At 40.3% G+C, this 14,002-nt stretch overlaps 1 protein-coding gene across 7 annotated transcripts in view; it reads left to right on the top strand.

The window, feature by feature from the left end:
- Nucleotides 1-14,002, top strand: part of ENOX1 (ecto-NOX disulfide-thiol exchanger 1) — a 374,541-nt gene that overhangs the window by 263,824 nt on the left and 96,715 nt on the right. For all 7 annotated transcript variants that reach the window (XM_075741790.1, XM_075741793.1, XM_075741792.1 and 4 more), the window contains 3 exons: nt 318-491; nt 2,230-2,436; nt 8,804-9,037. In XM_075741790.1, coding sequence (XP_075597905.1) covers nt 318-491; nt 2,230-2,436; nt 8,804-9,037 — 615 coding nt within the window. The remainder of the gene's footprint in view (nt 1-317; nt 492-2,229; nt 2,437-8,803; nt 9,038-14,002) is intronic.

The following is a 14,002-nucleotide window of genomic DNA, read 5'->3' as shown; positions in this document are numbered from 1 at the left end:
TTTTACACTTTAATGTGCTATGTTGTACTCAGTCATATTAATATTTTAAATTATGTAACATTCCCTTCTTTATGCATAGTTTATTTTTTTCACTGAAAATGCATCTCCCTCTCCCTCTCCCTCTCCCTCTCCCTCACTCCATGTTATTGGTCTGCCTTTTCCCTTTTTTATTTTTCTTTTTCCCTTGTCTTTTTTTTTAAGTAAGTGATGCTTGGGGAAAAAAAAAAAAAAGCCTAAAGCGAAACTGTCTGTGCAAGAAAATAGTAACAAGTGGTTTCAAGATTTATAAGCCAGGATTTTATGTTATATATTTACAGATTCAATCTGTGTACCAGGCTTTGATCCAAGCCTTAGCATGATGACTGGAATCACTCCGATTAACCCAATGATACCAGGCATGGGGTTAGTGCCACCACCACCACCAACAGATGTGCCTGTAGTCAAAGAAATAATTCACTGCAAAAGCTGCACGCTCTTCCCTCCAAACCCAAGTAAGTGGATCTGATGAAAGAATGTTATTTTCCTAAATATATTGCGTGGAATATTTTTTATCTAATAAAAATTATGTTTTTTAAATAAAGTATAGGCAAGTATGATGTTTCCTTCTAAGTTCTGCTCTGTGTGTAAAATGCGGCATCAGAGCATGTTTGTTTATCTCTGCAAGGTCTTGTAAAAAGAATTATGCAGTTTGTATAAAAAAGAAAAATACTTACTTAAACAAAGCTAACAGAGCCTGAATATCTGCACTACTCATAGTAGAAATCTGTCTTTCCTTTAGAGTGTCACACAATATAATGATTTTACGGTGCTGATCATCTCCATGTTCCCATTCAGGTGCCCACAGTTAGATGAGACCAGTCTGGGCTCGTGCCCCTGAACACAGCACCTTGCACCCAAACACTGACTAGCTCTGGTCCCTACCTGGGGGGAGATGGAGGCAAAAGGGGATTATGGCTCCTTTCTTGCCATTTTTTGGGGGGCAGCATGTGGATGAGCTGTTTCTGTTCTTCGAGAACCAGGACCAGGCTTTCTTCTGTCCCACCTGGAACTTTGTGCAAATGGAAAACTCTTCCTACTGAGCCACCAGCTCAGGCACAAAGCCTGATTTTGTGTATGTTAGCCCCAGGAGTTTAGTTTCAGAGCCATCAGACTAGTGGCTTTCACTATTGCTGTGAAGACAAAAGAGAAAATTAAGCAAATAATCTGGTGCTTTGGATTTACAGTGTTTAATCAAACTGGCTCTGTGTGTGAATATGTATATATGTATATTTTAAGGTTATAATCCCATTTACTGTGTTAAAGGGCCAAAAAACTAAGTCTTATCAATCAGATTCCTTCTTAGAGAATTACTTTTGGAGGAATGCTCTAGTAATCTACATATAAACAAGGTGAAGTGTTATGACAGAGTATATTTTTTATACAGCCTTCAAAAATTTAATAGTTTTCTGATTTAAGTGTGTATATATTTTATATATATATATTTACATATATACACATAAAAATAGCATTTCTAGCCTCTCCACCTCATGAGCACTTGTAAACAGTGAGGTTATCCTTCCCGTGTGCTGGCATCCGCTCCATTATCTGGCAACAAGACAAAACAGATAACCGGCAGAGCGTTTTCATCATGCTGTCACTTTGTCGTGTTTCCCACTTTGTTTTGCTGTTTGCTGTGCTCTTGTACTCTGTGACAGAAATGAAATTATATCTAAGACCTGGGAAAAGTGTCCAGCCCAAGTGCCCAGGGTGTACACAGCATGGGCTGGCTTCTAGGGGACCCACACACTTGGCAAGTGTGGCGAGTGATGGGTATGAATGAGAGATGGTGAAGTTCAGTCTTTGAATGTATTGGACCAGGGCTTGAGATCTGTGCTCAGGGTCAAACCCATTGCAGAAAATCCCCTGCTTTGAAACCAAATATTTTCTATTTTTTGTGTGACTGTGCAGGGAAAAGAAAGATCCTTTTAGACCTTACTGTCTGTCTTGGAGAACAACCCACAGTGGCAGGAATTAATCTCTGAAATGCCACCTAAAACTTGAAAAGGTTTAGATTCAAGTCATCAATTTTGGACAACCTCTGTAATATTAAATTATTTTGCTTCTCCCTCTCTCCCGCCTCCATGCTATGTCAAATAACTGTTGCTGCCCCAAACTGATTAGGGGAATGAATAGAGCCAATGGATCAAAAGGCAAATTCTGTATTGCAATGTGATTTCTGTTTTGACTTAGATCTTCCACCACCTTCAACACGAGAGAGACCTCCTGGGTGTAAAACAGTGTTTGTTGGAGGATTACCAGAAAATGCGACGGAGGAAATTATTCAGGAAGTCTTTGAACAGTGTGGAGATATAACAGCAATTCGGAAAAGCAAGAAGAATTTTTGTCACATTCGTTTTGCAGAGGAGTTCATGGTTGATAAAGCCATTTACCTTTCTGGTACTTCACATTCTTTAATGGATTTTCCTTGCTTCTCATTTGTATTTTGTGATGCTAATGCTTGCTTATTTTCTTAGCTTTTATCTCAGCAAGTCTTTCTTGAGCTCAGTGGCTGTAGGTTGGAGTGGCAAGGGGCAATTCTGTATTTCTCTGTCTGCCAAGACTAGTGCCTGGTTTTGTGTGTTGCTTACCCAGGAGCAATTTCCTGCCATCCCACAACAATGCAACAGATCCTGAAATTCACTACAGAACAATCTTATTTTCGATTTACACAGGTTTATATAGTTTTGCTCACAGGTTGTAGAAAGAGGAGGGCACCAGGCCAGGTATGCTGCTGTTTTCCGGTGCCAATTTCTCTGATAGGCTGGCAATTTCATTGGCATATTTTTATAGATTTGCAGTGCAGTCTGAATAAAGTCTGCCTTTATGTGTGCATGTATTCAGCTACCGCCTGGGTTAGATTCTGAGCCCCATCTGTGGGCTACGTCTGTTGCCTCCCAGGACAACAAATGCCACAGAAACTCAGGTGTAGAATTTCAGAATTTCTTTTTATTTTTGAATGAAGGAACAGACAAAAAACCCTCTAACTCACAGGGGAAAAAAAAGATGAAAAACAACTGTGCTTTCACATATCAGGCTTCAGTGACTGTCAGTGCGCTCTTTAGGTTACAGGCGCCTTCATATGAAGATTGGCTTCCTAACCGAGCCTTTCTTCACCTTTCTCAACTAGATCCCATCCCCTCTATGTATGTCCACAGGCTGGTTCATTCCTTTTCTGCATCCTGGGGAGACCCAAAAGCTTTGTTTTGCCCCACAAGTGTAGTGTAACACTTTCACCCCACATGTAAGGTATTCTTAAATAAACAAGGGCCAGGGACTGCTCCTTGGCCAAGACAAGCTGACATGGACTGGCTTACAGCCACCCGCCTTCTGCAGGGTGACCTCGAGAGGACCCACTGGGACCATCCAAAATGGAGACTGGGAGGCAGCTGACAATTAGGGATACCTTGTTTGAGCTCCCACCCAAACCAACTTCTGTTGAGCAGTAAGGACATAACCTCAAAGTCCTGTAGGTCTCGATAGGAAGCTCACACAGCTAGAAACAAGTGGTGTCTCAAATCACCATCAACTGCACCTAAGAAAGAAAGAAAGAAAGAGAAAAGAAAAGAAAAGAACACCTGAACTTTTGAAATATGTGATCAGGAAAAACCTAGCTCCTTTGTTTTTGTGTTTGGGTTTGTAGGCTTTTTTTCTAACTTGGCTGCTTCCCTTAAATACCTATTTGAAGAGCAACAGAAAATTGTGGGTTTTACGAGGTCTATATAAACATTTCTTTGAAATACTGCTGTATTTTCAGTTTCTTCCAGATCTTCATTCCACCCTGTTTTTTTCTTTCTTTTTTAAATTTTCACTTCATTTCTTCCTCCTTCATCATGTTCTCTTCCCATTTTCCATCCTTCCTGTTTATTTGTTTATTCACTTACTAGTTTCATAATACTGTAGTTCATTGGGGTAGATTACAGACATCACAGCAGTAAGAAGCAGAAGCACATTTCCGAACTTCTAACTTCTGTCTAGGGAGCCCCATCTCCACAAGTGACAGAGTAGAGGAGGAGCACACCAGATTCAGTAGGAGCTGGGATTACTGTATATAATAAACAAAACAGTGGCAAGAGAGTAAAGAAAAGCTCAGAAATGTAAAGGCTGCCACTCTGGGCTAGAGCCAGTGTCCCTCTAGCTCTGTTTTCTGCTTCTCGGCAGTTGACTGCACTCTTTGCTTCACTCCAAGTCTAGTTTTATTTTAGTTTCATATGCCTTAAATCCTGGAGGGCCAGATTTGATGATTAGTAGGAAATTGCCTGTGCTGCCCATATATCGTCGTTCATAACACACTGGAGTGTGCGTTTAGAATAAGGGGAACGCTGCAGTCAGGTTTCACTTCTTTTTACCACCAGCGCTGAAGTCTTCAGATGAAAAAGGGAGCACTGATTGTTCCTCAGCACTGCAGAGCAGGGAGGTCTGGCGCTAGGCAGGGGCATGTTTTATTTGTACTGAAATATTGCGGGGGTTTAACCAATCTTTATTCCATTTTCAAACATAATGTATTCTGAAATGCTGGGGATAAAGTGTATTGTTAAGGCATTTTCTTTTCCCTGTAAGAGACAAAAGAGACGTACAAAAGGAATTTGTAGTTAATATAGTATGCGTGTTATATTAGGGGAGATTCATGCCTTTGATATCTGTAATATAATGATAATTTTGTCTACCTAATCAGTTTTATCTGTCTATCCCATCTAATCTCATCAAACTTAGTATTTATCCTGTGCTTATCATCAGAATAGTGCAAGTGATTACAAAATCCGTCAAGTAGTTCAATCACTGATTTTTTCCCATTCTATTCCCAAGTAAATGTGTATGAAAAGGAGACTGGGAGATGGGTAAAAGATTATAATAAAAACATTGACTTGAGGAAGGGCAGTTTTCATTTAGCCCTGAAAGTTACATTTTGATCTCCTGAGGTAAAGACTTTCTAAAATCAACATACCAGCCCATGAAGAAGCTCTTTCTCCAAGCTGTATGTACTTTTGTGGCTGACAATTCAGTAATTCCTGCAAATATTGATGGTGCTGGACTTGAAAACACAGGACAAGCAGGTGGCTTGGGACAGACCTGTTTATACCTCAAAAGCCTGAGTATACATTTCTCCTGTGCTGATATTTTCCCCTGTGGGTTTCCATTTGATACTGTGTACTGGTTTTATTTTATGTTCTCATTGATCATCAACACTCTGATCTAGATCCCCAGTTAGAAAGCAACTGTTGGCTGGTCCCCAATATAGCAACACTCAAAGGTAAGTCAAGCCAGGGAGTTTTGACTAGATCTGTGATATGGAAATACTGTGTTTGATTTTTATTTAGCACCCTCATTAATTTTTCCTGTTGCTGCTCCTTTAAAGTGAGGATCTTGGCAAGTTCCCAAAGTCTTTTCCTCTGCCATTGTGTGCAAAACTGAAATTAAAAATTATGAGCCAGGCACGCAGTTGGTGGTAGCTGCAGTCCTGAGCAAAGAGATGAGGAAAAGGTACTGTGAGGGCAATTCATTGCCCATGCGTGAAGGGGAGCAATAGCAGGTGGTTCTCTCATATATCCAAATACTCTCAAACATCGATAAGGAGACATGGTATTGGAAAAGAGCGAGCCTCCCAGCTGCCCCACAATTCAAAGTTGCCAACCCAAATGCGTACCTGAGGATCCCATATACAAAATAGGACCTGCCAGTTGTGCACCTCTTGCTACCCAACATCTTGCTGGCTATCAACCAGTCAAGGACTCTCTTCTTCACTGGCGAGGCCATTGGTCCTATGGTGTCCGCAAAGCCTGATTTAGGAGGGTACAAGAAGCCATACCAAAGGCATTTGCTTTTTTGTTAAAGGAAAGATGCCAAGCCCAGAGCAACCTGATCTGACTTTGAAGTTGATCCTGCTCTGTGAGGGGGATTGGACTAGATGACATCCAAGGCCCCTTCCGACCCAGGTTATTCTAGGTTTCTGTGCTGGTGGAAACCACCTGGCTGGCTGGCCATCATCAGTCTTAAGAGTTAAAAAAGCAGTGAGATTTTTTTTTCAGTATGATTTATGGGCAATTTCAAAAATCTGCTAATTGCAAAGGACTTAAACTGATTACCTAAAGGGAACCATTTGTCCGGTGCTACACAGGGTACTTGGTTATGGACTGCAATTTACACTGTTCTGTGTTTCTTTTTCCATTATCCCCATTGACTTCAGAAATGGGGGCCACTTTAGTAAAACTCAGCTTTGCTAGTGCACACACAATTTGTAGATGGACAGTCCTAAGTGGGTCTTACTTCCAGCAGCACTGTGTTTGTTGGTCTGTCCATGCCTGGTGTGCTCCTGCCAACGGAGGCAAAAGAGGGGGGAGAGGAGGAGAGACTGCATCTTCCTGGAAAGTACAGCCCAGCTGGGAGATCTAATTTTAGGTTCACGAGACCTGGCACCTTGGCAGTGTCCTTTCACATTGCTGATAATGCTGTTTTGGCACAGAGCAATCACTATTTGAGGAATGCAGCTGGCGAGTCAGACTGGAGGGGTTAACATTTGTCACGGTTATCAGGGTAGCTGCACCACTGACCCCTTTTGGCTGACCCCTTCGTGCCTACACCTCTGTGGATAAAACCACATAATTACCCCCTCAATATTTCAGGGCCCAGCTCTGAAAGGTCACCCACACTCTTCTTCTATTGTGGCTTACTGAATATGGTGCATCTGTAATTCTTCCCTTCAACATCTTGTGACTAAAGCTACATATATGATCACAAATAGCCTTCTGGGGGAAAAAGTAGTGTTTACTCCTCTAAGCAAGAGAAAGCAGAGCAAAATGGAGGAGCTTTAAAATAACGAACAGTCCCCTTGTTTGCCTCTCTTGCAATACTTGGTCCTACTTCACCCCAAGCTTACGAACCATGGAGACCAGAATTGGTAGTTTCCATGGAAGTTTCTGATGCCTTCTGGCTTTGAGGGACCTCTGAAACACTTAGCTTGAGTTTTTCATCTGGGTTTGGAGTCCTTGCTGGAAAATGAAAGTCATACCTCTTCCTCACTGACAGGCTACTTCGCTGAACTCCACAAGATGTTTGAAAGGAAAATGTCAAATCAAAAGGCACCTGGATTGTTTGTTTTGGAGGGTTTACTACATATATGGATATTTAATGTCTTTGAAGCTATTGTCTCATATGTGCTGTAGTGCAGACAGTCCCTTGTATTCATACAGCAGGATGTTTTTCCAGCAGTACAGCAAACCAAGTATACCTAGATACACATTTTTGCAAAGATGCTCCTAATCTACTACACAAGTCTTAGCTTTGCTGTCCCTGGAGAGGGTTCAAAACTGAGTTTTAACTGTGGTGGTGAGTTGCTGAAGCTCTTCAAACCACAGGCAAACCACAAGACTGAAACATAGGTTCTCTTGGATTGCAGTTCAAAAGCAGCAACCACCATTTTTCCTGTTGTTTTGAACAGGAATGTCCTGCCCCTGGAGTTATTACGCAGTGGTTGTAATAGTTTGTGTTTCTGAAGAGCCTCCTATATGCCAGCTCAGCACAGAGTTCATCTCCACAGCATCCCGCGATTTGAGAAGTCTCTGCTGGGCTGCTCTGCTTCTGAGGCTACTGCAGCAGGTTGGCGTGGAGAAATTAGAGCTAGCCTTGTGCAAACTGATTAATTTTACCCGCATCTGAAGGCTCTGTTTGCAGCTTTCTACGTAGTGTTTTCTCACGCTTTCTCAGCATTTTAAAAGTTGGAGAAACTGCTCTGAAAGTATCTTTCAGCCTTGGAGATAAAACTTGAAAAAAGATAGCATATATTCTTTCGCAGTATGGTCACAAAAGCTCCTTTTATAGCTTTGGTGTGATTTGTTTGTTCTGTGACAGCAGTCAAGGGGTTTAGCTCAGAGCAGGGCCCTGTTGCACTGCTGTGTAGCCCTGCCTTAAAGCCTGTGCAGTCTGCTAGCTTTAGCATATCATACATTGACCAAATTATGAATGTGTAGAACATCGCTAAGGATGGGGCACAACAAGTTTCAGTATTTGTTCTGAAAGGGGTCTTGCAAATGTCTAATAAATCCATCCACACTTTTAAAATTACTTTAAAGAATGCTGAACTTAATTCATTTGTAGGTGGTTTATAGATGCTGCCAAAGTATTTCCGATAAGGAACTGGGAAGTAGTTTGCAATTGTAAAGCCTCAAAATTTGAGGTCTGCATCAATGCAGATATGGCACCACCCTCTTTGTGGCCCAGGAATTTATATAGCACAATTTTCTCATTCATCTGTAGTCATGATTTTTATGAAATTCAATCTTTCTCCATACTTCCAATTCCTTTGGCAGGCTGGAAAAAAGCACTAAACTGCACATGATCTCAACAGGATCAGAGGAAGAAGGGCTTTACATTCAGACCAAAACAGATCTTTTTTTCATAGTTGTTTTTTGTTTAGCTGACCTTTACACTTATAAAGGTTGGGAGTATCAGGTAGAAAAATGACATATTTTGAGAGACTCCTAAGCAGGAACATAGATTCTGTACCTTTAGGTTGACTTTTTCAGCCCATCTACTATGTTGATAGATGATGCAGAAAATTGTGAGGAAAAATGAGTGGAAGCAAGTTTATCTTCCTGTGAAAATATGAGGATCGATACATCCTGCATAGAAATGTGGGAATCTGTTAATGTTCATTTTTACTTAACTGCACTTGAGGAGAAAAAAAAAAAAAAGAAAAAAAAAGAAAAGAAAAAATTAAAAAAACACCAAACAAAGAAGTCCTGCAACAGTTAGTTCTGCTTGTTGGTTTCAGGTTACCGCATGAGATTAGGATCTAGCACAGACAAAAAGGATTCAGGTCGCCTTCATGTTGATTTTGCTCAGGCAAGAGATGACTTTTATGAATGGGAATGCAAACAAAGAATGCTGGCCCGAGAAGAACGCCACAGACGCAAAATGGAAGAAGACAGACTGCGCCCTCCTTCTCCCCCGGCAATAATGCATTATTCTGAACACGAAGCTGCTTTGCTGGCTGAAAAATTGAAAGGTAAGCAGCATTTGATACTTTTCAGTGTATTATTTCTTAAGAGCGGGAGCCATCCAGAAGTCAGAGCATGGGAGCTGATTTCACTCCGATGTATTTCATTACTCGCCCTGTTAGCTTTCCCCCATTCCTCTGCCATTTTTATGCCAATGGTAATGATACTCACGCACTTGCTTGAAATGCATAACCTCTGTCCATCTAGCTGTGCTTCAACAGCTAAAACACAGCCTTCAGGATATTAGTGGTTTGTTTGATTGGGGTTTTTTTCTGCTCAGTTGCTGTCATGATCTACCTTGGAAATCCTCTCGTAATAAAGACAACCTGTTACAAACATCCTTCATATTACAGGCCTGATTCCTAAAATGTTTTTATTTCTCTGACTGATCTGTTACTATATTAGATGCATGCGACTGTCCCAGTTCCTGACATTTAAATTGCCCTCATGAGCTGCATTTTAACGTGGCCCTCAGATGCAGTGGTACAACTTATCTCTGACACACACCATCCATTCTTTCATTCCCTCTTTAGGGTTAGAATTACTTGTGCAAGATAGCGTCTTGTTTTGGTATGCGTTTGCTTGCTTGTTTGTTTTTTCTAGGTACCCTCACTGACTTAATGTTTTTCAAGGGTGCAGCTTGAAGATTCCTGTCTTTAATAGTTAACATAGAAAGTAAGAAGCAAAAAAATAAAATTATTCCTGGTAAAGAATTTTTAAAAAGATCAAGCAAACAACTCCTCACACCCCTTAGAGTTGTATTTGTTTTCATTATGCATTTAGCAATTGTGTTTGGCATTCTTTCCCCACGTGGTGGCCAAGCACGTTACGTTACTGTGTGCCAGGTCACAAGAAACTGTGATTCTGTGCCACTGTTTCAGAATTATCCAGATTAGACGTAGGCTATCTAGCTGTCAACACACTGGTCTCTGTTCTAACTATGAAACGTGTTTGGGAAGCTGGAGAAGGACAGTGCAAAGTGTTGCATCCTTGGAGCATGGAGCAGAGATGCACCCTACTGTCTCTTTGAGTACTGCATTGGTTGCTGCTAGTTGTCACTGTTACCTCCATCTGTTACTAGTTTGGCTGGCTGATATTCTCACCACATACACTCCTCTCATTAAATAATTCATTAAGTAACCGGGAGATTGGTAAAGTAACCCAGATGGATTGATAAACCAGGAGAAAAGGAGGAAAGATATCCAAATATAAGAATTTTTAATTCTTACCTAGCTTCCAATCCAGCTCTTCTAGAGGTTATACAATACAGTAGAGTGTTTTAGATCCATCTGTTCCCAGAATCTGTTTTCAATTGAATATTTTAGGAGTTAATCTTTTATAGGGAAGTTTTTCTTTATGTAGTAAGGCCTAGAGGTTTCCTGAACTAAGCCAGAAAATGCAAGAAGTCTGGACAATTTCTTCCGTATGGCTAGCCATTGCTTGAGGCAACTGAATGTGGATTTTTTGCAAGATGTTTAAGATGTCTATATTTAGAAGGGTTTTTCTTTTCATTCTGGGAAGTTTCCATACTTAATTAAAACTTATTCCAAGTATTTAGAGCTTTGGTTCTCCTGAGGGACATTTCACCAGAGTTTGGCATATATGCACAAGTGTAATATAGGAATATTTGAGCACGATATAGACCAACACCATGGACATGACTATTTCTCTGGAAATAAAAATAAACTTTCAGAAACATACAGAATTTAATATAAATAATTAAGAAACAAAAATGGTAACTTTATTATTTATTCCTTAAAAAAATCATTCAATCATCCTAAAAATGGAACTAAAGCAACACTAAAAAGAAACTTCTTTAACTCTGGCAAAAGGCAGTTCATGTCATCATACATTCACAATTTAAATGCGGACTTCAGTGAAGCTAACAGAAGATAGATATATGTACACACACACATATTTAAAACTTGGGTACAATATCTCAGGTCTCTGGATATCACCAGATTTGCATTGCTGCAAAAGCCTGGACAACTCATCCTAAAGAAAAGACAGATCAAAATATATCTGCCTTGGCATGATTTACCTTGAAAGATTGTTTTTTGAGCAGATGCTTTGCAGTTGTTTTCTTAAGGAAAGGCATGACCTCCCCGTGGTACCCACTTCAAAAGACTCCTGAGCTTTGTTGCTGGCTCATGAGAGAGCTGCAGGTGCCCACCGTGCAGGTTTCAGCTCCTGCAGTGCCTCCAGAACTTCACTGAGCAACACTAGCTGAAAAGCAAGCCAAAATAGCTAAACATCTGTCATCCCAAGATACTGCTTTGCAATCACAGATGTAGACAACTTGGTCTAAATCCAAGCAACTTTTGTTGTCAAAATAACCTTGGAAATGTGACGGTGAGCGGAGATGAACTAGGCTCATCAGCCAGTCCCCTGTTGTTGTCTAGATATTTATTGAGTCTATAACAGAGGTGACAATATCTTTTTTCACCTTCTGCAAACTGCAGCATAAGACTTAAAGAAATCATTGTTTTTGTGTACCAGACTTGGCTGGAAACTCTCACCCCACTGTTGTCAGCATATCCCTATTCCTCTCGCGTGCCGAAGTCAACTGGTACAGCAGTAACCGCCATAGAGGAGAGTGGGTGAGAGAGTATAGAGGGATCTTTTATGCCAGTTGGAAACAAAAGTTAATTATAAAATTTCAGCCAGGTTGTCTCTACTGGTATGGAGCTTCATAGAAAAAAAGAACTGGTTTGTCAAAATGCACTGCTTGGTGACTGGGGCTGGGAACTCACTGCATATGAGGCCTTGCATACCTGCGAAAGCATGAGGGTTTATGACTTGCCCTCCATTCCCTGATCTCTGTGGACTATCCCAAATCCTTTCCTATCTGCAAAGAACTTGGTTTGAACACTTGGTTTATGCAGAAATCAGAGAAACCCATCAAACTGTGGATCAGTGCAATTTCTCACCACTTTCCATTTTAGACTGTGACAGACAGTGCTGTTTTATGAGTATCTTCCTTTTCCTTTCTCTCTTTCCCTTTCCCTTTCCTTTTCCTCTTTCCTCTTTCCTCTTTCCTCTTTCCTCTTTCCTTTTCTTTTTCTCCTTTAAGGTCTTCAGGGTCCTGCCGATGAAATCCTTCATAACTTTTTCCTTCCTGGCAGTGTGGACATTTTTTCCTGCACCTTTCATGTTGTTAGCCAAGAGTGTATTCACTTTCTCTAAGTGCCCGTGATGATGTTCCTCTCCCTATCCACCTACTATGCTTTGTTATTGCCACTTTTCACTATGTGGCAGTGACATATTGCCAGTATCTTGGGTGTAGGTCTCATGGATTTGAGCCTGTAGCTCTAAAAATATAGGCCTACACTACTAAGTCTCATTGATTAAACACTTTTTGAGCTGCATTGATAATTTGCCAGTGACGTTCTCTGCTGATCACAGCCAAAGCCAAAAGGAGGAGAAGCCAAGGAGATTTCCTGCACTGGAAAAATGACTTGTCACAAAATAATTTGATTTATCTTTGTTTCATGCGCTCCCATGAGAGAGTTCCACTCTTCATGAGTCCAGCATGTAGAAGGCAGAAGAGACCTGAGCCTGGGTTATCAGAATGAAATGAGCTCCAGCATTCAAACTAGATGGGTAACATGGGGAAGAATATGAGCTCCTTCTCATACCAGGGCTATGCTGATCAGTTTTAGGTTGGGAAAATAAAACCGCCATTTAATTTTGCGTGACAAGTTATTTCTGTTTGGGGTTGTTGGTTTTTTTGACCTTCCAAACCACTGAAGCAGATTTGAAGGGAAAAAGCAAAATAAGCAAAAGGCGCCATTTGTTTAAAATGGTAAAATAAAATCTCACTTTTTCAAAAGGTACTATTCAAATCTACTTTTTGATCCAAATATTCCAAAATTTGTCATGACATTACAAATAATTTAATCAACCATTTTCTGATTCTCACAGAATAAGATAACAGCTAAGCATAACTTAGGTTAATGAAACTCCTGGCCTCCTTTCTGACATCCTCCTGCCTTAGGTAAAAGTTTGTATTTCCTTCAGAAAATACCTCAATAAATTCATAGATGTGACTTCTGGGAAACCAAGGCCTTTTACAGTGAAGTGTAAATGTAAATTGCCTTCTTAAACAGCCTTTGAGAATAGACCCTGAGTTCTTGTTCTGGCAAAACCAGCAGAATATTGTGTCTTCTGCTATTACATGACGAAAACGTGACCTTCTTGTCTTCTGGTTCATAGCAGCATTTTGTTTGGTATGTGTCTTTGAGATTTTAATTCCTCAGGATTAAATTAGATGCATTATTACTGCACAGTGAGATGTGTCGGTAGATATTTAGGATCAAATTTGCATACTCTGACATCTGTTTTCCTGGTTGCTCTATGAACGGTTGAGTAATATGGTGCCCAGAACATCACACAACTGGAGATAGGCTCAACCTTTTATCCTTAAGTGGAACACTGCTCTGTCAAGTGCATTGGAACAAAACATTTTAATCTGTGTGCTTATGACATTTGTGTTTCAAAGCAGAATTTTGAACATTATGGTATTCTTAATTCAAGCATATCTGTACCTAATGGTATCATCTTCAGAAATCACTTCTTGCAAATAAGCTATTTTAAAATACTACATCTGTCTTATTTGCTGCAGGTAGTAAAATAGTTCCACCATCTAAAAAAGACATCTTTTCATATCTGATTATCTGTTTTTTAAATATTTTGAGCAAAGGAGACAAATACCTGCAACTATATGCAATACCCTGGAATTTACCTCCCTTTTAAATACAGTGTTTCTTTATGAGCACAGGAAAGTTATTCATGAGGTTTTCCATTTTTCAAAAAAAACATAATTTGAAAAATTGAGAAGCTGCTTCTTTGCCAGGCACTGTATTATCCCCTGAAGAGAGAACAGATTGGAAATTTAAATAAATAGATGGCAGTTACACTAGAGTGAACTAACTGGGGATGCATCTTGTGCAAGATTCAGGTAACATCAAGCC

Source organism: Balearica regulorum, chromosome 1 (genome assembly GCF_011004875.1).
Source record: "Balearica regulorum gibbericeps isolate bBalReg1 chromosome 1, bBalReg1.pri, whole genome shotgun sequence".
NCBI classification, from domain to species: Eukaryota; Metazoa; Chordata; class Aves; order Gruiformes; family Gruidae; genus Balearica; species Balearica regulorum.
Note: the sequence above shows the minus strand (reverse complement) of the source record. Positions and strands in the feature narration are given on the sequence as shown.